Genomic DNA, 24,493 nt, shown 5'->3' on the forward strand with positions numbered 1-24,493 from the left:
CATGGATTTTTTTTTTTTTTTTTTTTTTTTTGGTGGACCACCCTAGTTTCATCTCCCATAAGTCCTAGAAGCTTTATAATTATTTTGAGGTTTCTGGTTTCACATAAAGCACAATGCTGGTCATCATCAGACAACTGTTGTATGGCATCTGAATTATACAGCTCAACATCAAAACAATTTTTAAAAGAATCCTTAAATATACACTTGGGGCTAGTTGCAAAGACTGTGTTGATAGCACTTCCTGTAAGAGTGATATATTTAAGTGTACTGGGTCTGGTATTTTTTTTCTTTTCTGGAAAAGTACAGGTATCGTCTAAGTGAGTTTGAGTATCTGGTAAAAACAATTGCAGAAATAACCAAGAAAACCCAAGGTTGTTGATACTGGGGTATCTAGGTGCCTATCTGAATGGTTTGATTGTACATCAGCTGACTGAGAACAGTTGAAGTACGACACAACTACTGTGCACTTAAAGCACCCGTGTTTAATGTTATAGTCAGCCTTCAGTGAGCGTCACTGAGATAAGCTGTGTGCGTCATGATAGAATCTAATATTCTCTAGGTTATTATCTAAGAAATCAGATTTCATTACAGTTTTGAAATGCTTATCTGTCTGTCAAAGAAAGGTTTTTCATTTCTGTGGAAATCTAAAACTTGAATATACTGAATTTGTGTCTTACATGTTTGCTACGCAATACAGTATTTTAAATCGAGACAGGTAATTTTTATGGTTGAGGTATGACGAAACAAATGACCCTGTTGTACAAGAAGCTGGTGAGTTTGATGTGAATCTAGGTTTTGAAACCGTTATCCTGAGAAGTAAGTTAAATCTTTATAACATAGAGGTACTGCTATTATGGATGACACCCATTTTTTAATTATTTTTGTTGAGTTTTCCTTAAATTGACATATCACTGTGGTTGCCAAATAGAGAAATTAAGAGTAAAGCTTTCCCAAACAAGCACAGATCGGATATAAAATACTACACTGGCTTTGTTTGCTTAAATTATTTTGTTGATCATCACTACTTCTTACTGCATTTAACTAAATCAAATTAATTTTGTTCAAAACATGTTTTATCAGATGCAATTCTTCTTTATTTTTAATATTACAAGAGCTCGTGAGCTGCTTTTGTGCTAAACATGGTCTTTTACTCCTCACTTAGTTACTTGTGAAGAGATTTGATAAATACTACTCTGCAAAACAAGCTGGAAAATACCAAGCTCCAGGAGAAAAGAAAGACTATAGTTACAAGTAAGGATAGAGGTTTAGGTCCATGCTCTGAGTAGTCCCATGATAAGGCCAGAATTATTTTTGAAATGAGTAATTGGTACTTGCACTAAAGAGCAGAACACTTTTATGCAGATGCTAAAAGTATTTTAGGAAAAAATCGACTATTAAACTGCTAAAAAATTTTTATTTGTACTCCCTGAAGTTGACCATAAGGCTACCTCCCCTCATAGCAGTGCCCTTTTAAGAAAATCCAGTTGTGCATTTATTTCAAGAATACAGTTCCACAAAAACATTGCAAACTTTCTCCAGCTACTGGAATTGGCTATGCCAAAAAATGTGTGTTTTGCTGCTTTCAGTATTTCCTTTCTCAATTTTGTGTAAATATAAATGGCGACTTGAAATTACAGGGGCGGGGGGGGTGGAAAAAAGCTCTACAAGGTATCTATGCGTGCTGTTTTCTGTCTTGAGGGTTTTGGTACAGTTTCAGATTGATTAGTTCAAGTATGCTGTGTTTGGAGAGGAGAACTGACTTGCTTTTTATCCCAATAACAGACTTGTCCCTCAAAAAAGTCTGAGATTGGGTAGTGGCGTAATGCCGTGGTGTTTTAAAGAATATTCCTTTTGAATGCAAGATCTTTTCAACAAAATAGTGTTGTCATCAGTTTGGTACTACACACTTATAATTACTGTGTAATTATAAAGAAATACATAAAACTTTGACTAATTATGTTGCAGAAAAGGATTATTTGTGCTATGATGGCATCCTAAAAGTTTTTCAAAATGAGTGACTGAAGTTGAAAGAAACATTGATTTAACAGGGTGTTGCTCTAAGGATAAAATGCCTGGTTACAGGGAATATTTTGTATTGAAACGTGCTCAGATGTGGCCATGTGTTTTTTCCTTTATATATTTGTGTGGTTTTTCTTTTTTTTTAAGAATGCAGACAGTTGCTTACTTGGATTGCTTTAATTCGTAAGTGCTTACGTCTTCAATTTGATGATCTCCCCTTAAATGGATCAATTTAATTTTGCCAAGTGTCAAGAAAAAAAAGGCGGCGAACATCAAGTTTGTAACCTGTTTTTATACATTAAATATGTACAAAATTAGAAGTGCCCTGATATAAAACACTTAATCTCAAGATTATATTTAGTAAAAAACCATCATTTACATATCTCTGTAAGTTCAAATGTAACTTCTTACAATCCCTCTCATTACCAACAGAGGCAATAAAGCTCCAGTGAAATTGCCATGACTAAGTCTTCTCATGCATTGTTTCAGTGTATTATTTGTAAGACTTATTGCTAGAATGTGCTTTTAAGCAGGAAAAAAAAAAGTATGGCATACTTGTCTTCTGCATAAAATACACTTTATTGGTAAGTTTTTTGGGGGGGAAATATCTAAGAACTGCTACACCACCTTGCCTACCACTTATTCTAAACGTTTACAAGTACAAAATGGAGCCGATCTTTTCCAGCTATGCTGCGTTGACATTACCTAGCATGTGAAGGATGATACCACACACAGTGCATTTGTTTAAATATGGTGGAAGACTACCGTACATAAGTGACTTTTTTATTGATCAACCTGTTAAAAGTAACTTATGACTTGCTTCAAAACTGTTTTACAATGAAAGCCGTACTGAGAAACCTTTATTTAAGAAAGATATAATTTTTTTAAGAATGCATTTAATAAACTTTTGTCATTCACACTTTATTTAAATAACGTTGCCAGAAGTCTCTGTAGATTTTATTTGAGTATGGTACACTGACTACATTTGGTTTTTAAACCTGTGGTGCTATTCAGTCCTCTGAGCTTTCAAAGAGGAGCCCACACCATTAAATACTTGATGAAACTATAATCTTAGTGTGTCAGAAATAGGCCTTAGCTTTGTAATACTTTGCTGACTGTTTTAGTACCAACATGGATAAGTATCTGCATGAGTAAAGACTAAGAGTTTTGCTCCTGACAGTTTAAACTCAAACCCAAGTCTGGACATTTAAACTGGTACAAAAACCAACACCCTCTTTCTGGAAGTTCTTCCACTATCTTGTCTTCAAGTTCTCAATTTAACAAAAGCTGCCTAACTGCAGTTTGAATGTTTTAAATGAAATTACAAGTGTTTGCTTTCTAAACTCAATGCTATGTCTTCAGAGTATAGGACAACCAGCAGGAGTCAGAACGACAACCCTGTAAATCAAATTAGGAACAGGAAGCTGCCCCGGAAGCCTGTGAGGGGGAGAGACGAAGGAGCTGTAACCGTTGTGTGGGGAGAGGACAAGGCTGTGGCTGGGCAGCCAAGTGAACACTTGGTTACCGTTGCCGTTGAAGAAACGGGAATGAAGCCCATGCTGGAATTCATCACTAAGCAAACCTCATGGTAGGCTCCATGGTGAGCTGGAGCTACTGCGCCAACCGACTCCAGCTCAGCTGCTGGAGAGACACCCATCCCCCTTACGCACAGGTGTCTATATGTGTATATATGTGTTGTTTATGTATAAAACTGGGTTTTTTTCCTTACTGATGGACTTCTCTCCAGCCAGAGAAGGCAACAAGGTGAGGGCCAGAGGTGCTCTCCATGCTCACGTCAGTGCTCTGTGAGCTGTGAGATGGCCATGTATGATAGGTACCACCATCATGGAATCTATCCATCTTCAGCCTTGCTACCGAATGATGCTGGGCACACGGAGCAGCAAGCCTTGCTTTACTCTGGCATATCTTCCTCTAACACTTACATAATTAAAACAATGACTCAGCTAGAAGTGAAAGTTTTATTTAATAAATATAATTTTCATAAATTGTTTTTTAAAACAACTTCTACTGACCAAGCTGTACAATGAGCAAGCACACAGACTCGCTGTCAGAGAATCAAAAACAACATGAGGCAGCCACAGTGTCAGAGGTCCAAAATTCTTTGTACTAATTATTGCTACAGTTTCCAGTTGTCAATGCCCCTTATTTACCTAAAATTAAGGATCGACATCTTTAAAAAGGTATGTCTTGCAGAGATGATATTATTCAAGTTTTTTTCTTCAAAAAAGAAGCAGAATTTGATCACACTTAAGTGAAAAAACAGGAGTCCAGATGATTTGTTATTTTTGGGTGCATAGGACCTGAAATCTCTCATGGGACCATAACTAGGCATTGTAAAAATATATTCTTTGTTGCAGTAATGATATTTATACCTGAAAGTGAATCTCCTTTTTAACCACCTTCCCCTTTCTAAACTATATGCCCCATGGATTATCTTTTATCCCACTGCCAAAGTGTAAAAAGGTTGAGTACCTGCTGATGCATGAAATAATTTCCTTTTAAACTCCTGAGGAAAAATGAATATACTCCACAGGCCATTGAGGTGCACTTCAGGGTTTCTGTCAGACAAAGTCACACTTTGTGGCATAAACAGCAGTCCGTTTCAGTTCTTTCCACTGCACGCTACATGTAGAGGTCTCTAGCCCATGGGCCCTCAGGTTTTATTCATGTCTATGCATTTATACAAACTGGAAACAACAAAAAAGTCATATCTACAGTGATGACAATTGTACGTACTTATACAACAGCATAGCGTGGCAACAGCTAGAGCAAGGCGAATACTTCAAAGTGATGAGAACATTCCTTTTAACAAAAGCCACAGAAGCTTGGGCAGCACACAAGGTCTCTCTACACTGAGTTATTTCTGACACCTCTACGAGCAGTACTTAGCTGAAGGAAAAGATCTATGGAAAGCAGAAGCCTTGCAAATACCGACGCGAATGCGCTTCAAAGACGATTGACGGCAAGAGTTGATACGGCCATGAGCGTCCAATCTTTCCTCCTCCTGTTAGAAATTGAGTCATTCCAATAGAGAGCAGAAACCAGACAAATCATGCCACTGGAAGCAAACGACACAAGCAAAGAACATACAAAACCACCAACAATAAAATCATTTGCAGAAAAAAAAACCCAGATCTGCAAAGAAGAAAGTTGAACTGGGAAATAATTTAGGAACAGAAAAAAGGCTAAAAGTAGTCCATAACGAACGGTTCGCCCAGCTCTAGGAACAACTCCTCTAAAACAACGATGTCTGTGTGGCAAGGCAGTGGCGAGTGCAGTGACGATGGTGTGAGAGTTGCTAGGTATTCTACACCAAGAAAACGAGAATCTCAAAATAAATGGTTCAGAAGCACATTATGACTGAGCACTTTTGAACACTGAATTTCACCAAAATCACCAATATTTAGAAGTACGGAAGTATCAGATAAAACTATTAAAAATAATGTAGACTACAGCTTTGAGATTTCTAACACTAGAAAATGAGATTTTTTTTCCAATATAGAAGTTATACTGTCATAAAAAACATGTTTGAAAGTATTACCAAAGGTTTCCAGTAAGAAATTATAGTTGCCTAACATGCATTCTAAGTTGCATAATCTTTTCTCAAATCATCTTTTGCACTAGAAAACAAGAAATCATTCTGAAAAAACGTAAAGCCAAAGTTTTCAGCATTCCTTCCTTTGCATTTTTTTTGTTCCCCCTCCCCCCCATAACCTTAAAAAATATACAGAATATTTTAAGCAGAATATTTACATTTTAGTTTGTGAAACAATTCAGAGCATCTTCCCACTTAATCTTTTCTGCTTGCACCCTTTAAATGTTTGGCAACTAAAACTATGTTTTTCTAAGTAACAAAAACAAAGGCTATTTTTCACAGAACAAGAACTAAAATCTGCTGAGAACTCAATCCCGTTCTGAAGGTGGCTATGGAGAAGGTGCTTCTTCAGAGACACTGCATAGTAAAGGGACTACACACCACAAACAGCTACTATAGGCTTTTCTGCCACATGTTATGGATCTCCAGGCTAAGAGGTAATTCTAAAACATTTCCTCTCTATGGCAAATTCTCCCTCACCCATTCATACTCTAAATCAGAGAGATGAATGCTAGCGTTGCACTGAATTAGCTGTATTTTGTTCAGTCTTCTTCATGAAGAATTCTACACTGTACCCAATGCACAGTGAATGGTTTCATACACTTCAGCTGTCAAAGAAATACACAAAATCTTTCTTCCTTGAATAGAAGCAATTTTAAGAGATTTGTGACATCAGTACAAAAACACAGTCACTTCTTCCAGCCAAAATATTTGTCAGACCAAAAAAAAATCTGGTCTTATGCAAACCAATTCTACGTTCGTACTAAATGAGAGATTACTGACTTAGATTTACTGCAAATAGAAAAATATACCTTGGCAGACAGATGGATTCTTAAGTTCTTCCTGAATTGGTTAAATGCATGTTTCTTCGGTAACCTTACAAACACTGGGAAAAGGGAAAGCAGGGGGAAAGGGAGGAGAGGAGATGGAAGGTTTTAAAGAAACACATAATGAACGTAAATTATTCTTCAAATATAGGACTGTACTTCTTTTGTGCGAATATAGTTAACATATTTGTGTGGTAAAAGCCAAAATACATATACGTACAGAGCTGAGCCAATCTAAATGCTTGGAGCGGGGTTGTATCTCAAAGCCTCTGCCTTCAACTATACAAAATTAAGCACAGTTTATATTTCAATACATGATACACTAACCACACAGACTAATGAGGTTACATGGGCACACAAACTGACTGGATGATCAGAATGCTATGGTTGACAGACAAACAAGTACTTCTGAGAAGTGAAACACTGTGATTTAGACATAAAAGATTCAGCTAAACAGCAGATATCTGATTAGAGTATTTTAAAAAAATTCTTTATTTCCTAGGTATCCATGGCAGTATGAAGACTCTTAGAATGAGAAACTATTAAGAAGAAAATCATTATTTTAAAAACAGAGTTAGTATAATATATATGGTATATAAAGAAAGTTACAGGAGTAGGTGAAATCCAAGTGTATTTTGTTACTACTGCATATCTGGATAAAAGTTTTCTTGGGGACTGAAGAGATGACAATCAGTTTACTGCATCTCCACCTAGGCACCAGGTTACAAACTATATGCAGTCAGACAAGTCACACATTAATACCTCTTGCATGGAGGATGCAAGACTCAATTTTCAGTCATTCTTAATCATCTGGACACTCGATGTGGGGATCTAGTGTACAATTGGGATTTTCAAGCTTAAGCTTCACTGCACTTACACATTTGAAGGCACGATACAGACAGGAACTATGAACACTGAATTAAAGATTTAAAAGGAAAATTTGCTGTAGTTTGATTTTGTTTTTTCTGTTTCATAGTCCATTTTTAGAGCTTCTGAATCAATTTGTGAACTAGTCTTCATCTATACCAGTGGGACAAAAAACCTCATGTACTGTATGTTCAAGTCACTACGAGTTTCAAAACAAGGTTGCAATGACAATTTCTTTACTACGCAAACGTTGCCTTGAACAATGAGATCTTGAAAATCCAGCAGTATCTGCAGCCTTCAGTTTAGAGTGAAGCTTCCAGTCATTAATGCAAAAACAGAGTTCCAAGAGGAGAACTGAAATAATAGCGGTTCAAGTAATGAACAAGAATAATGAACAGCAGAGCTGTTTATAGGTAAGGAACATCCGAAGCATTTGATCCAAGGAAAGCTGGACCTCTTAAACACTTCCTCTCCTGCAGCTCATTGAACTCGGGAGAATTTGGGATGACCATAACAAGAGGGATAGACTCCTCTGGCAGCAGGCCAGGCCCCACTGAGATGTCACACCAGGAGGGCAAGATGTGTCTGCCTGAATTATGAAATAAAAAGTATTTGCCATGTAATTTGCTTGGGAGACAGCACTTCAGCCAACAGTGGAAACTTGTGCAGGCAGGGTGAAAGCAACTAATACTGGTTTTGTCCAAATCCTACGCTTAACCACATCTTTATTAAAGAAGTTCTTGTAGGTGTTATTTACAGTCTGTGTTCAATTTACAGTTTATGCCACCCACAGATAATTTTAATATGCAGCTTTACACCTTTGACTGTCTGACAGGAAGGTTCTTCCAATTATTGATGGGACTTCAGGGTCAGAGACTGACTTAAAATTGGATATCCAAACAAGGGTCCAGAAGCAGCAGCATTTTTACCAGCCTCCAGCCATAAAAACTGCCGTACCTAAGGCAATGCTCTACGGATGTCCCTGGTAGCAGCACCTCCATGTTATCTCCCACATCTAAAGACAACCAGTAGGTTTAGTCATCCCAGCTGAAGGAACAGGCAAATGTTGCTACCCAGCCCCAAACATGCAGACAGGTTTATACTGGGACAACAGATGTACCTGCAAGATGTACCATTCAAAGCTCCATCTGTGCAATTTGTTTTTATTGGCATACTTAGGTATCAAAACATGGCCATCAATGTCTCAGATCCTTCAGATATATGAAGATAATTAAGCATCAATTGTATCTTCAAAGTACATGACCAAATATAAATACATGAAAAAGAATAAAACATGCAAAAATTCCCCAACTTTAAAAGGATTAATAATTCAAAAAATTTATGCTAGTGAGACTTCTGCACAATCCACCAATTCTTACGCATTCTTCCATGTCAGGATCAAGAACTGTTAACAAAACACACAGGGCATAATAAAAGATGACTGGCTTCTGAATTATACTTTAAGAGAACAGTGAACTGTTATATCCCTTATTATTCCAAATTATTGATCTGTCAAAGTCAACAGTGTTTTTCAAAGCAATGACTAATATATCGCCATTCCTACACCAGCATAAATACTCTAATTGTATTTAACTCCCAAAAATTACTAAACTGATTGCTTATAGAATACAGTAACCGTCCATGGAAATAACAAAAATGCTTTGCAAACTGCTAAGACAGCATCTGTAAGAGACAGCTCAAAATTAATGTGTGTGTTTAAAGTGAAGGGTCATCATGAAAAATGCAACTTTTTAGAGCTCCATTGTGCAAATGCAGTTCTATTGGATCACTTGAATTTGGGAGGAGAAAGATTCTGTCACTGCGCTACAGTGATGTCGCAGTATCAAATGAGATTCCAATCTGCTCATATGGTAACAAAAAATTTTAAATGGTCAGAGGTAAAAGCATTCCTTACAAAAAAAAAAAAGTTATTCAGCAATTTGTGGATATAATTAGGAAAAAAAACAAAACTGGAAGCGATGACTGTCCAGATGACTTATGCTAGGCCACAAGACAAGCCACGGTTTGTATTTAGAAGTCATGCTAGTCTTTTCTAGGGCAGGGATGTAGCACTGAACTCGCTTCAGAATCTACTATAGGTGTGTGAGCACCACATGGCTTCCACAAGGCATTTACAAATGTCCCTGTTAACAAGTGGGTGAGTCCATTGTGGAGAGAGTCAAGATGCTTCTGTCGTTGGCATAGAAGGGATCCGATGAACTCCATGATCTAAAGTAACAATAAAAGAAAAGTTTGGCTGACTGGGAACGTATAATCTAGAGGCGAGGAGAAAAGTCTATGAAAGCAAAAGATAGAAGTGTTACAAGATTAGGCAAATGTACCTCTTTAAAAGACTGATCTATTAATTTCATGTAGGCACCGGCAATTCATACAAACCTTTGAAAACAGACTGCAATTAATCATGCCAACTGCGTCATTAACAATTCTATGTTTACCTTTCTGGCAAAGTTTACTCACAGCTACAGATATTTTCATCACTATGAACTAAAATGACCAGAGGTTTACATGCCAGTTTTACAACTAAAGTTTTAATATCGTGCCTCAAGGAAAATCTGAACGTCACATGTGTAAGTTGAGGCACTGTGAATGCTACGATTTGATAGAGCCTAAGGTCATCCTAGTAAAGCCTGGTGGTATGCACAGCTAACCATGGTAACCCAGTATACTGGTGTTCTAATGTTAAACATCCATGCTGTCTAAAGTTGGGGGTAGGCAAAACTTATCTACAGCCATGAATCTATTTCATCCCTTACTGTTAAATTTAAGTTAAAATTTAAGGCACCAGGAAAACTACCTAACATGTCACAGCTTTTGAGTCAGGCGGGATCTCGCAATGTCTTTCTCTTAAGGACAAATTACTACTTAGGAAGAAATACTGTTCTTGGTTGAACAATATTACAGGACTGTATGTGAAAAGCCGAAAAAATGGAAGGTTGGAAGGCAGGAAATCAAAATATAACGAACTTATCCTCCAAATTTGCCTCTGTCAGAAATCTGCTGTTTCTTTAGAACTTTTACATGCGGTGTCTTGACATGAATACAACTAATGGGAGATCTGAACAATTCAGTAATGAATCCTACTGCACAAGAAATGTATGTGATCCAGCATTCTTAATATTTTAGTGACTGACAAGTTGACAGACAATTTAATGGAACAGACAGACAAAAATGCATTTTATGATACCACACCACACATTTTATATTCTAACTGGTGAATGAAGCTATAGGAAATACTTCTCCAATACATTTTACAAGCAGTAAATTAAGTACAAGACACTATATTCCTGTGGCCCGCTACTCCAAGCATTTGTACAACTTTGATTCATCAAAGTTTCTATCAAAATTTTAAACCATGTTTGATTTCATGTTCAGTTATTGTATTTGACAGAATATCATATTTGACAGAATATCAGGAGCACAGAATACAACACAAGCTAGCTACAGCAACATTATTTAAAATAGTGCTCTTCATTCTACAGCACTCTCACATACAATGTATTTATCAGCATCACTTCATTCAACAAAAATAATTTGCAGCTACCTCCTGGTTGAATAAGAAGCTGTTTTATAAAGCACAAGTATTCAAAAGACCATCCTGTTTGGGACTGCGCAATCTTCTGAAGATACCAGCTTTAGGTAAAAATCAAAAGCAGCTCAAGCTTGTGAACAAAGGCTAAACAATTTTACAAAAATTTTTAAATCACCAAATAGATTTCTTAACTGTACCTTCAGCATTTCACAATTTGTAACTGCGTTGTGATTTAAGCAATTAGTACCTTAAAAAATAAACAAAGACTTTCACATATTACCAGGAATGCGTAGGGGAAAAAATAGTCTCAGTACCTTGACTTTTAGACTAGGTTTTAAGTGTCAATGCTAAGTGGAAGGAACTGAAGTCATTGAAGAAAGCAAACAAGACTGAAATTAAAAAAAAATGTCTTTTCTAGTTGTACTGTACATAAATTTAAGTGAAACTAGGAGACAGTTCAGAGTAATTTCAACCAGAAGCAGAAGCAAAAACTACAGAACTTTAAGCCCTTAGTGTAGCACCGACAGGTTTGCATATTCATTAAACGTACTACTAACTTCTGTGTTCTAATAACTCTAAAATTATTCAGCTAGATGGAACTTCGCCTGAAAATTACATGAGGTAAGCAGACAAGAAACCTGAGAAAAAGCAGTCTTCAAAAAGTGTTTAATATTCTGTCAAATATGAATTATCTTCAATAAATATTTGTAAGTTCTTAAAGAAAGAAAAATTGAGTGGAAAAAAGAGGAAACTGTAAAAATGTAAATGCACTGCAGAAAATAAAACACAGAATACCTACCTTATAAGACTACACATTACTAATGCAAATGTTATCTGCCCTAATTAGATAACAATAAATGAAAAAAAAGTAGCATGAGAAGTTCCTCATTTGGAAAGCACAGTTTTACACAGAAGTGGGAAAAAAACCCCAAAAAACTTAGAGCAACTGCTACCAAAATGCTGATTTTTAGACCAATTAAATGCTCACCTTGTAGATTAAAAATTCTATTAAATTGTTTATTTTATACACCATGCCCGCTTTCTATACAGCAAGAGTTTGAATTAAAAATGTACTTAATCGTAACAGTTCATTTTTCATATGGAATGAAACATTTTGCATAATCATACCCTAGATTTGTAGAAACGTTGAATACATTTCTTAAGCAAGCTAGAAGAGAGAAACTGACTGAAACCACAGACACTGTGTTCAACACAAGAGTTCAAAACAGAGATGTACTACATACCAAGTCAATACCTAATGGCAGAACCAGAACTGACAAAGCTTGTCAGTGAAAATTACCCACACAAGATTTTATACTGAATGAATGATATCACAACCTTTAACCAAAAGAGACAAAGATGTTCAAATACAAAATGAGTTTCCTTGAAAATGTGTGAAGTGCAACTTTTTCAGGTTTGCCTTTTAACCAATGAAGGACCATGATATCATTCAGGGACTGAGAGATTACGATGTACAAAAGACTATTATTTCTACCCCCAAATATTTCCATGTTTGTCAGCTATCCCTCTTTATTTGGAATGGGGAGATGGCACATCAGGAGATTTAGTAAGAGCTTTTCTCACAGTTATGCTGACTGCAAGAGCGGTATTGCTCCTTAGACGTATTCAATTACTCTAACGTGCTTTTATCCCGTTGAGGTTTGTTTCACATGTGGTTTGTGAAGGAAAAAGATTTATTTAGCACATACTTTGGAATGGCACACATGATCTTGACAATACACCTTCTAGAACGGAAAAAACGTTTAAAATTCTCAGAACCTGAAGGCTCTGTTCTGTCAATTACTCTGATTTTAGAAATAGATTATAAAAGTTATACTACAAAAATATTTCATCTTCATATCAATCAATGGCTGAAAGATTTAAAGACTCTCCTTCTAACAATGAAGTTATATTTAAGGGGGGGAGTGTGAGCCTTTTGTATATCTTCAGGAGTAATGCAAGCTCCAAGGTAAATATTTGGAGGTTGTACATCAAGAACCAAAGGGAAAAAGTCTTTCGACTTTACAAACAACTCCTGATTCGTGAAGGCAAAAAAAATAATCATAAAAAAGAGAACAAAAACAGCAGCAAGGCTTGATTTTCTAAAGAGAAGAATGTACAAATCAAGAGAGATTACGATAGATACAACACAAGAACTTGTAGTAAGCCAAACTAAACGTTTTAACAGAAATCTTTTGAAAACTGTTTTTCCCCATCCCAAAAGAAAGTACTCAAAAGAAACAAGAAACTAATCTTTTAGGATGAAAAAAGTACAATAAAGAGTTGCATTTCCTACTTAAATAAGCAAAACCGGCAGCTGGTTTGCTAGACATCTATTGCTGCAGGCTCATCAGGTTCCAGTTTATAGGAGAATCGTCTGCAGCAAAGGCTAGTGAGAGAAATGCCACACCTGTTGACCCGGGTTGGACTACATCGGCCCATTAGTCGTTCCAGCATTCTTCTAACAGATGTGCATGCTGTTTCCCCATCTGAGAAGCAGCACACGGAGTCCAAGCAGTTGATACCTGAACCTGCCTCAGTAAGCTGGAAGGAGGAAATTAAAAAAAAAAATAAAAAAAAATTAGCACTCACAGATTCTAGCAATGATGATGTTACCAGAAAACACTTAGGAAAAGCAGATTTTCTTAGAGTGTTGAATATTTTTCAATTTTATAGGAGAACTACAATGATGAATAACATGACCATTTCCCTTCCTAAGGTCTATATACACCAAAATCCCATCTTCCCAAGGTCTGAATGCAGCCTTGGTGAGCGTATCAAAATCGTTTAGCACCATCTCTGCTTAATGTTGGAAATAAACCAGTTAGCAATTCTCTGCATTACAGCTATAATGAATCTCTGGAGCAGAGTGTCATGCAGTTTAAGCTGTGATGCCTTGATTAACCTCAGCAGAGGTGCAACAATTCATATAAGCTGCAAGTCTGCCTTATTTTAAGGGAAATTATCAAGAGAAAGCTTCAGACCAGGGCTGCAGAATACAATGCAGCAACCTCATCATAAGTAATAATTTTTCCTCAAGAAGTGTAGAATGCAACTTCCTATAATAATTTACATTATATCGCTACCATAGATACCCTTGGCTTGGTAAGGAACAAAAGCACATTCCTGATTCTGTGAATATCTTTTATCTAAATGCAAACAAGGCTGATGTTAGAAAGGTTCAGTCATGTTCATGCCAGCGTGAAGAATAATTCAACATTAGCAAAATAAACTTTCTACTGTTCACTCTTTGTAGGTGAGAAAAAGGCCTAAACAAAACGATAGTAGTAATACAGAGATGTGTGGGTTTAAGTTAAGTGCCATCTATCAGTGTGCTCCTCTGTATTATTTTTGCACACTAGTCAACCGCAGCGTAACTAAAATCTAACTGAAATCTAGTACTGCTGGAGAGAGAATATCCAAAACTGACTCCAGTTTTATTTCCTTTTGGAAAGGATAATGTGGAGTGTGGAGATGCTTTTTAATTTTATCTGAAACTCTCCATGAGAGCATCCTGTCAAACAAATGCCGAACACACAGGCTAGATTTAAGCATCCGTTATCCTCAGCTCACTCTCAGACACCAGTGAGTGAAGAAATCTGGGAGGAGGCATCTTAGTCTATGATAGGACACAGCTCACTTAAGAGCTTCCCCCAACCTTTCACCGTGTGACCAAAGGTTGCTGACTGTTGTCTAAAGACTTCGGTTTCCAACCCCAATTTCTTTCATGCCACCCACACTTGCCCAACACTGCAAGAAAAGCAAAGAACCTCAGAATTTCCTGTGGGAATGGTTTACTGTGAGTGGACGCATTCCTTCCTAATCCCCCGAGACAGGCAACTGGACAGATTACACCTTCCTAACAGAACAATTCCTATACTACAAAGAAGAGGCAGCTAACAGAAACAAGAGGCATTTGGAAATCCAGGAGAAAAATCCCAACTGGTAGGACAAGGAGGGAGCACACAGGCAGAACTGATGTTTCCATGCATCTTTTCCTATGCCTGCCCCTTGCTCAGCTCTGTTCCGCATTCCCCATGGTCCCTCCAGATCTTCCTGCCACACCGCTTGACGTGATGCTTGCAGGATTGCCAGTTAACAATTGTATGAACTTACAGAAAGCATTACAAACTGAAACCCTTGATTCAGTTACTGCACCTCGGAGGCCATGGCTGAGCGCAGGCAGAACACACACTTCTGACTAACTCGCACTCATTTGGGAGGTCTTCTGGACACAAAATGAACATTTACTATGACAATGAACTTCTGTAAATACCTGAGAGACAGGAGCAGAAGCATTGCAACTGACAGGTCTAAAAGGGGTTTTCGTTAAAACAAAACCAAACCAAAACACACCTCAACAAAGCTTGAGTCCCTGAATGCCCTTATTTGATGACCATCACATCTGGTCACAATTGTACTGTCACAGAAGATACCATAATTAGGAACAGCACAATTTGCAGCATTGCAGTACTAGCAAATATGACCTTCACAGCCACTTCATACTGCGCTCACAGTGTATCAGACAAGAAATTACACAGAGCAGAAGGAATTCCTATTAGGAGGCCAGAAAGCAAGCTCCCTGCTGCATATGCAGTGATCTTCACGGTTTTGTTTTGTATCGCTGTGAACACACTCTCAACATTCCTACACTTAGGATTTCAAAAAGAATATTTAGTCCATCCATTATCTTGAAGCAGACCAAGTAATACCTTTAAAGTTACTGTATAAGGTCATATTACAGTGGTTGTATGTAGGATCAGATAGACCAGATATTTTTTTCCCCTAGAATCTGCTGACCTGAGAGCTAGCAGTCCTAGATATTATTCAAAGACTGGCAGAAAGAGGAACCAAGAGTAACCCAAACTAGCTTCCAAGGAGGGAACCCTCAGCTCTGGATTTTGGAAGGCTAGTGTTTCGTCTTCACTAGAATCTCCTTTGTTCTTCTCAAGTTAGATACTCACAAAAAGCTAGGATCATGCTTGAACCACAATTTATGGAAAAGTTAATATCACCCTTTTTTAAAAAACAGCAAATGTGACCTTACGTAAGCCTGGAAACATTTGTTTTATCAAACTCACAGTTAAGTGTAAAGTAATACTGGGAGAGCATTAAGAACAACATAAAAATAAATTCAATTTTATGTGTTGATATATTGTGTGTCACTGTCTGGTGAACATGGATTTTTATATTTATATCCACTACCTGGAAGGAAGATACTTATATTATGCTAAAGAGTCCCTTTTCTCACTTTTCTCTCTGTGGCAGACAATTATGATCATAGTTTTATATCAAAGTAAAATCTGGCATGGTAAGGCAGTAGAGCATAATGGTCTCTGAAGACCTGAAACAAACCCTCAGAAAACAAAAGGCAGGAGAGACAATGCTTTAAAAAAATTATTAAGTATAGCAACATATCTGGTATTACTCATATTTGGGCTGCAAATTAAGTAAAGTATTTTCATAAGGTAAGATCCGGGATCACAATGAACATAATACTTTATATGATAATGGCCCATTTCATGTAATAAATCAAAAAGCAACTGAAGTGCAGAATTAAAGAATGATTCAGCTTGATAAGGAAAAATCAAACCCACATACTATGATGCAAATTTTCTTGTAGATACCAAAAATATGGGTACTTTGGAGATGACTCCATGACTGTCTATATATGATATATAAAAATATATATATACACACATATTAGGGTAGAGTGGGAGTACTACCTAGTGAACGTAAGAACTGTCGGGTAGGCTAGATGGATCTAGCAGTTGCCTATTGTCCTCCCCTCTGTGCCTGCTTTCAGCAAAGTCACATGCTGAGCTGACTGAACCCTTATCTTCTTCCATCTAGAAGGACAGAAAAGCAACAAATCTTATAAAGCACCATGCTTGCATTGCTTTAAAACAGTTACCATTTTCACATGAACTTTCATTTTACAGATCTGTTCTTGAGAGAACAAGGCATATTTACAAGGTAAAGAGGCAATTTTCAAGTTACTCGGTGGATCAAACACGGTTTATCAGTGCACAAGGAACAGAAGTGTTCGGTCTTTTTGCGCACCATAGACTACAAAAGGGGAAAACCCAACAAATTTGAAATTTATTTCAAATTTTCATTTCAGATTTTTGAGTTTTACTTGTTTTCCCCCTTCTAATAGAAAGGACCATTTCAGTTTGTTTGTCTTATTACAGGGTATTCTATACGCCACAAGGCAGACATTTCAACTAAACATTTAATCACACCGAAATATACAGCTGGGACTTTGTTGAACAGGGAATGTACTTAATCCTGCACATCACGTTAAGAGCAGTGCAGCACATTTTCCTGAGCCCAGGTCCTAGCTGCCAACATGTCTGATGCCACACGGACGTTTCAGAAAATATATACGAGATGGTTATTACTATTCCACAATTAAATTAGAGCTTGCTCCCTACTGTAAAGCTCACTTTCTTTAACCCTTAATATACTGTATACCAAAATCCCAAACAATTAGATTTAAAATTTTAAAAGAAAATATTAGAATGTTGACATCTAAGAACTTCACTGGCACTTATGTTTTCAACATTTTTCTAGTTTTTCTACTCTTCATCTCTTTGAATCAAATAAACCTACAAATGCCAAATTATTTCATTATTTCAAATTCATCACACAAAAGTATCTTCAGGTAAGTAAATATGTGCACTTTTGTGACTGAAGATAAATACAAAATAGTCTATTCTTCTCTCATTTATTCCCTCTTCCTGCGATAGATTCTATGGATTAGCTAACAGATCAGCACCACACTATGCTAACACAATATACAAACCTGTAAAGGAAGAGATTACCCTTGTTCAAAGTTTAGCATATTACGGTGTTCTGGTATACTTCACTAGTGTGAATGCATGTTTGCACTTGAACGGTCGTCTTGGAAATTCTACGTTCCTTACAGAAAACCTATGCTGTAAAAGGAACAGAAACCTGTCTGTTCTCGACTTCTACACAGCTGGGCTGGATCAGATATGAAGGGTATTAGGACGGGAATCCTATGAAACAGTAACTAGAGGAAAAAATACAGACAAGTAATGAAGGCCGTAAAGCCAGGGCCAGGAGTCTGGAGTTCTGGAGGCAGCTAAAAAAAGTAGATCTGTACAGAGATGAAGGGAAAACAAGGCAAAAATAGACTCATGGGCCTGTAGATGGGGAAAGAACAGGGTCTTGGCTGTGCTAAGGCAAATGCTACAGTTTGAGAGTCCCAGATATAACATTATGCACTGACAGCCCTCTCTGTAAATAAAAACCTTTTTTGTGTTTTACATTACCCTAGTATTGTGTACAGTCATAACACACTGTCCAAAGGTAAAAACTCCATATAGTTAATCCCATCAGCAAGTAGAATTAAAACATCTGTCCGAGCAACACTTCTCACATGTGGCTTAAGATTTCTGACAGTTCTTATAAAACACAGAGACATGTATACATACATACACACAAAACTTTGTTTACAAAAAAAATCCTGAAATGAGATACAATGGGGCCCAGTCAGTACCCTAAGATATATCTCTCACATGTTCCAAGAACAGGAGACACAGCTACAGAGGAAAGAAGTACTCAGTCAGTCTCCAGTCAAACATAAAGCCTGCACCTGACCTGCGCTGCCTGATTTCCTCTTCGTCCCAAGTTACAAAGTGACAGCAAAATTCAGAGGCAAGAGCTTAACAAGCACACACAAGACTGCATTTCTGACTTACAGGAATCACATGGACACTTAAGAGAACCCCCTCAAAGCTCCTAACTGTACATCACAAATGTACTTACTATAAACTTGAACATTTTTTGCACACTGTGAAGCCTACAGACATAGAAATTGATTAAAACATCATACTTGTCTTTTAATTTGCACTCATAAAGGTATTCTCTTGTATATCAACAGAACAGTAAGCACATTTGCAGAACAAGGTGTAATTCAGTTTAACCTAGTGCTATAGTCCTTTTGAGGTTTTTCGTACATATTTAACAAAAAACCAAAACCTGCCAAAGTCTGTTCATCAATCTACACGCATTCTGCAGTCACAAAGGATGCAGTTACTGGGTGGGTATGTACAAATGAGGTGTGACAGAATTAGCGGCTTACAGCTACATTCACCAAGCAGCTGTTTTGTTTCATGTTCCCAGAGTTTTCCTTGCTTTCTCTGCTCTACTGCTTTTGGAAAACAGCTTCCCTGGACACCACAGAAACTAACCCATGGTCTTCACTCCAAATTAGTTTTTATTTAGTATAGTGAAGTGAGTAGTCTCCATCTATTAACTGATTTTCCTTTTTACTGTTTTAGGTAAGGATCCACAGGATAGCTTCCGAACTTAGTCTGAAGACTACAAATAAAGAACTAGAGAAATCCGAATCCTTGTTTCTTTCTTGTTGCACTTTACAACTTCAACTGCATAGTATAAGGCATTCAGTGCTTGTGTTTCAGGTACCTTACTATTAGATACTCAAGTGTAAAAACTCTGACATACAAGAGAATTTGCATGTGGATATGGATTGCATATGCATTTGGATTTGCATATGCAAATGAATTTACATAATCATTTGTTACTCATGGACAAAACAAATTTCCCATTTTTTTCAACCCCTTCCCTAAGTGTAATATGAAGAAAATCCCCTCAAGTTAGCAAGCATTCTCCCGTTTTTAGTATTTTAATAACTACAGTGCTGCATTCCTAGACAGCTTTATAGTTCTTCCACCATCCAGTTGCCATAACCCTTAAAACGTGTTTAGTTACGGAAGGTTTAACAGAATCTTTCATTATAAAACCTTTGGTGTAGATATGATGCACCACGTAATTCACTTTAATTTAGTGAGAAAACTGAGGTTTACTGGAAATATATTTATCGAAAGTTTTAAAAAGGTAACTTACTTCCATAACACTGATAAACCAAGAATTTTTAAAGCTAACTTGTAAAAGCTTTGGCAGAGGAATCTCCCCAATATGTTGCTAAATTTACTAAAATTCAAGAGGTATACTGCAGTTTGCCTGTTTTAAAGCTAGTAAGTGCTGAATTTAAGAACAAAACAAAACAAAAACACCCCACCACTACCTCCCTGGGGTGTCTGGAAATCTAAGCTGATACGTTTCACAGTGGGACAACTAACAGCTAAACACAAAAGCCATTTCAAGTTTTGCCTTGCAAAGGTGTAGCACACTCTCAGAGGAAATACAAAGCTTTTCTCTCCCCACCCCCACCCCTTAAAAGAACTTGTATCATCTGTTTCAATTAACCACTAAAAATTCTCTGCTAATCATTTCCAATGTCAGCTTCCTGTCTCCTGCTTCCCCTCAGTTAAACAAATGGCAATTAAGTCCCAAAAATGTGGGTTGCTTGGCTCTCCTAGCACCTATTTGCATGTTTTTAAACAACACAGTCATCTTAAAAATATTTAAAAGGAATCAGTTCTTTGCATTAATTCTTGCTATAGAAGTAGATAAGGGTGGGATAAAACATCAAACAGGTTGAGACATTATTGATGCATATGAGTGTTCTAGTCTTACAAAAGAGAATCAGCATTTGATAGCATTTCATGTACTGAACTCAGTGCATTTAAAGAGTTTCAGAATCATAAGGGTTCACCTACACAGACACATGTACACTTTGATCTTTTTTTGAGTAATTTTCTACGACTTTGTAGCCAAATGCCTTTAGGGTTATATATCTATACACATTGAAAACAAACAACACTCACTTTATAGATGCACAAAACAAACACAAAAAGCCTTAGCTGCACAAGTGTATGTACGCACCCAAACTGAAAACATTTTCTGCTCTTTCAACACAAGTGAAAGCAAATTAAAATGGGCAAACAACTCGCAAGAAATTGCTGCCTGAAATACATGGACCTTCCTGTCACGGCCTTATGAAGCTGAAATTATCCAACATGCAAAAAGCACTGTTAATTTTGATCATAAAGAAATTAAAAGCATTATAACCATGCTAGAAACTGTGATTATTTAAAAATGGATGCAAGAAGAGCTAGATCTGTATTCTGAAAGTTGAGCATCATGCTAGGGGTGTTTTTTCCTGAAAAAAGCACGTCCAACACATGCTACTTAGGAGAAGCATTTGGCTCAAAAACACAGAGCAAAGCCAAGAAATAACCAAACTGAATGTATCTGCGCTACCAGGTATTGCCCTCTCAACCCACTAATATTCATGCCTCTTCCCATCTCTCTCAGCACTGGTTAGTTGACCTTCAGCATGCATAAGAGTTGATGAGGAACTGCCCTCCTACTCTACCTAATTTTGCTCAGCTGATTCCTTGCCCTGGACAATGGCTGCAGTGCGATGAACTCGTCACTTAAAGCAACTCTGTTGGAGTACATCTACAATTGGACAGAGAAGGGATGGAACATACATGTCAGTAAGTAGCAGCAGTAATTTTCTAAGAGAAAGACACAGGACAAGACATTGTTATTTAAGTGGAATACACATCATATACAGAACACAAGTCTGGTACCTTCAGGACAGCTCCTGGGATCATCACAGCCAGTTACTGCTTGGTAGGACCATTCTCAAGTGTACCTTAGCTTTCATACTGAGAAAAAAGGCCTATACACTTTTGCATCTATACTTTACCAGACATCTTTATTCAGTATTACCTTCTCCCCTCAACCGTGCCATGATTTATATTCACCCAAAGATTTATATTTTGATTCAGATTTACCTTACTGTCCACTTTCTCCTATATGATTCTGTAACAGACCTATAGTCAGAAATTACCCAGAAGCTACTTCAGGGCAACAGACCTAAGTCAAACTTAGTAAGACGGATTTTCTTTAAGGCCAGCAAAAATCCTTGGAACACGGGGGGGGGGGGGGCGGGGTGGTGGAAATTACACACATGCACCCTAAGTGTATTAAGGAAGGTAAAGTTAACCAAATTCATCCCTCTATAAAAGCCAACTCATGCTTGCCTGTCAAATTTTTAATATACTGACTTCCCGAAATGGGACAGATTTTTTAAGTTGTTGTGACAGAACAATATTTACATTTAAAAGTTTATCTTTAGCAGAATTTCTCAAGTGTTTCTCATACCAGTGAAATTTCTTTGCTCTCTTATGAATAACTTAGCTACATGTAACATCTAATTGATGACAGATTGACTGTTGATGCTATGACCTTATACTAAATAAAAGACATAAAATCAAGTTCCTTATATACTAAGTAGAGTAAGGCAGATGCCTACAGATACAGTGAATTCAGAGCACTAAATTGGGTAACACAACTAGTGTGTTCTTAGTTTTTGAAAAATTAAAACAATTGGGGCAAGCATTTTCAGTTGAGAAACCTGTGTTTTGCTCACTGCTCCTGGGAATATTTTAGAATTTAAATTATGGCAGATGGAAACAAATAACTTAAATAGCTGCGATTTAAAAACCATTGACTAGTTCATGTAACAATTTATCTTGCCCTGGTGAAAACTTAGTAGCTGCAAATGAAACTTTTTCTTTCCCCAATATGCAAATATACTAATTTAGTCCTACAATTAAAAATGAATAATTAAAAATATTCAGTTATACAGAGGGTGAACCTACACTACAAAAAACACATTTAAAAGGGCAATATACAAAGTTCCATATTCACTCTTTCAATGACTTCCACAGAAAATTCCCAAGCATTTAGGACATTCCCCAAACTCATTCTATCTGAAAGTCAGAGTTCTTGCCTCTGCTTTGAAACTGAAAGAAAAGTACGTACTAGAAATTTTAGACAAATCTAATGAGGTATAATCACGGAAGAAGCATTCTGTCACTTCTTGACAATAAATGTGCTAAGCTGGTCATCTGTTCATCTTCACTTATGTCTACTTCTTCACTACAAGAACAGCCGATGAAATTCAGTGGGGCTGATTGTCCCATTAAAAGTAAGAGTGGGAAAATCTCAACAGATTAAACTTCAAGAAAGGAACAAACAGGTGCCTTCTTTTCACAACTACATTTTTAACTATGATTTCACTATCAGACACACACAGAGAAACCACTGAATGGCTGCTGAAGCATTTCTGGTCAAATGAGGTTTTAGATACTTCAACTGTGCAATACCAGCAATTAAGTGTTTTCAGAAAAAGACAGTATTTTGGTAAACATAGGCCCTAATGCTGACACTGTCAAATGGCAAAGCAGAATGGGAATAAGGAGAAAAAAAAAAAAAAAGATGACTAATAGAGATGCACAAAACTAAATCCCCATGGCTATGAATCAAGCTACAGCAACAGGAAAGGTATTAGACATTCATCAAGATTCCTTCTTAAAATTAAGAAGCCTGACTGTGTCCTTGACGACACAACTGTAATAGAAGCAAACTGAACCTGGAAATTCTTTAGAATTGATTCAGAAAGCAAGAGAATGCAACAAGAAGTATATGGATAAAGCTAGGGAAAAATGATGCGGGCTTTTTGGTTTTTAATTCAAGCACTTTAGGAACATGAAAAACCTCAACAACCATACTGATACACTGCCAAACAGAAACAGCTGATGTACAGGAAGGAAGGAAAGGGAAGTGTTCAATAAATGTTGCCACTAGTTTTTGAAAGAAAAAGATAAGTAAGTATCATTACCTACAGAATTTTTCCTAAATCAAGACTCTTCAATCCAAAAAGTGCAATAACATGCAATCAAGAGTCTTATCAGGTCTACTTGAACCGTTTTCTGAAAGGTAGTGGTTATTTACCTTGGCTTTTAGCTACTAAATTCCAAGACTGGAAAAAGCAGCTAATATTCCAGTTTTGAAAAGGGACTAGTGGGATATTTTGGCTAGCAATAGGTTTGTCAGCATGATGTTGATCCTAGGCAAATTAAGAGAATGTCTCACATGGATTTTTTTTTTTTTTAAACACACAAATTAGAAGGGTAATGTAATTTAAGTAAATCAACATGCACTTACATCAAACTAATTACAAGGTTAGATGCTAAAGGTAACAGTATTGATGTAATGCAGTTAAGAGTTCTGTATGGCACATAGCTCAGTGTAATCTGGATTAAGCAACTGGGACACCACAAAATCAATATGGCACACAAACGGACTAAAAACTGCTAACAGGTTTCAGAACATAACTGTATATGGGATATCTTTGTCAACTAGATTCTTCATTCACTTTCACTTTCTTTTTGGCCCTATGCTATTTGACCTCTCATCACTGACCTGGAAGAAACCAAAATAATCACTAGCAGATGAGAAAAAGATGCAGAAGATAACAGGTTATTGATGTATATGATTTTGTAAACTGAATACAGCTGGGGGATTCATTATTTCCATACTTGGCACTGATGTATGTTGTGCTGGAATATTGTGTCCACTGGTGAAATCCAAAATTCAAGATGAGGTTGAGGAATGGTGAAGATTACAGGAGAAACACAAGAATGATTAAAAGACTGGAAAATAACCTTTTTGACAAAAGATGCAAGTCCAATCTACTTATCAGTGAGAAAATTAACTTGATCACAAACCTAACAGTGAATAAAACAAAAAACTGTTAATAGAAGGCTTTTCAGTTTAGCAGAAAAAGTATAAAAAGATAAAATGCTGAAAACCGAAACCAGAGACAGTAACTATTAGAACAATAGGCTAGGGTAACTTCTC

At 36.9% G+C, this 24,493-nt stretch overlaps 1 protein-coding gene across 1 annotated transcript in view; it reads right to left on the reverse strand.

Moving 5' to 3' along the window:
• Nucleotides 1-8,476: 8,476 nt before the first annotated feature.
• Nucleotides 8,477-24,493, reverse strand: part of ATP11B (ATPase phospholipid transporting 11B (putative)) — a 68,933-nt gene continuing 52,916 nt past the window's right edge. The window contains exons 29-31 of the mRNA XM_050902870.1: nt 21,153-21,238; nt 13,290-13,423; nt 8,477-9,558 (exon numbers count right to left, since the gene is read on the reverse strand). Coding sequence (XP_050758827.1) covers nt 13,321-13,423; nt 21,153-21,238 — 189 coding nt within the window. The 3' untranslated portion in view covers nt 8,477-9,558; nt 13,290-13,320. The remainder of the gene's footprint in view (nt 9,559-13,289; nt 13,424-21,152; nt 21,239-24,493) is intronic.

This window comes from Gymnogyps californianus, chromosome 10 (assembly GCF_018139145.2).
Source record: "Gymnogyps californianus isolate 813 chromosome 10, ASM1813914v2, whole genome shotgun sequence".
Taxonomy (NCBI): Eukaryota; Metazoa; Chordata; class Aves; order Accipitriformes; family Cathartidae; genus Gymnogyps; species Gymnogyps californianus.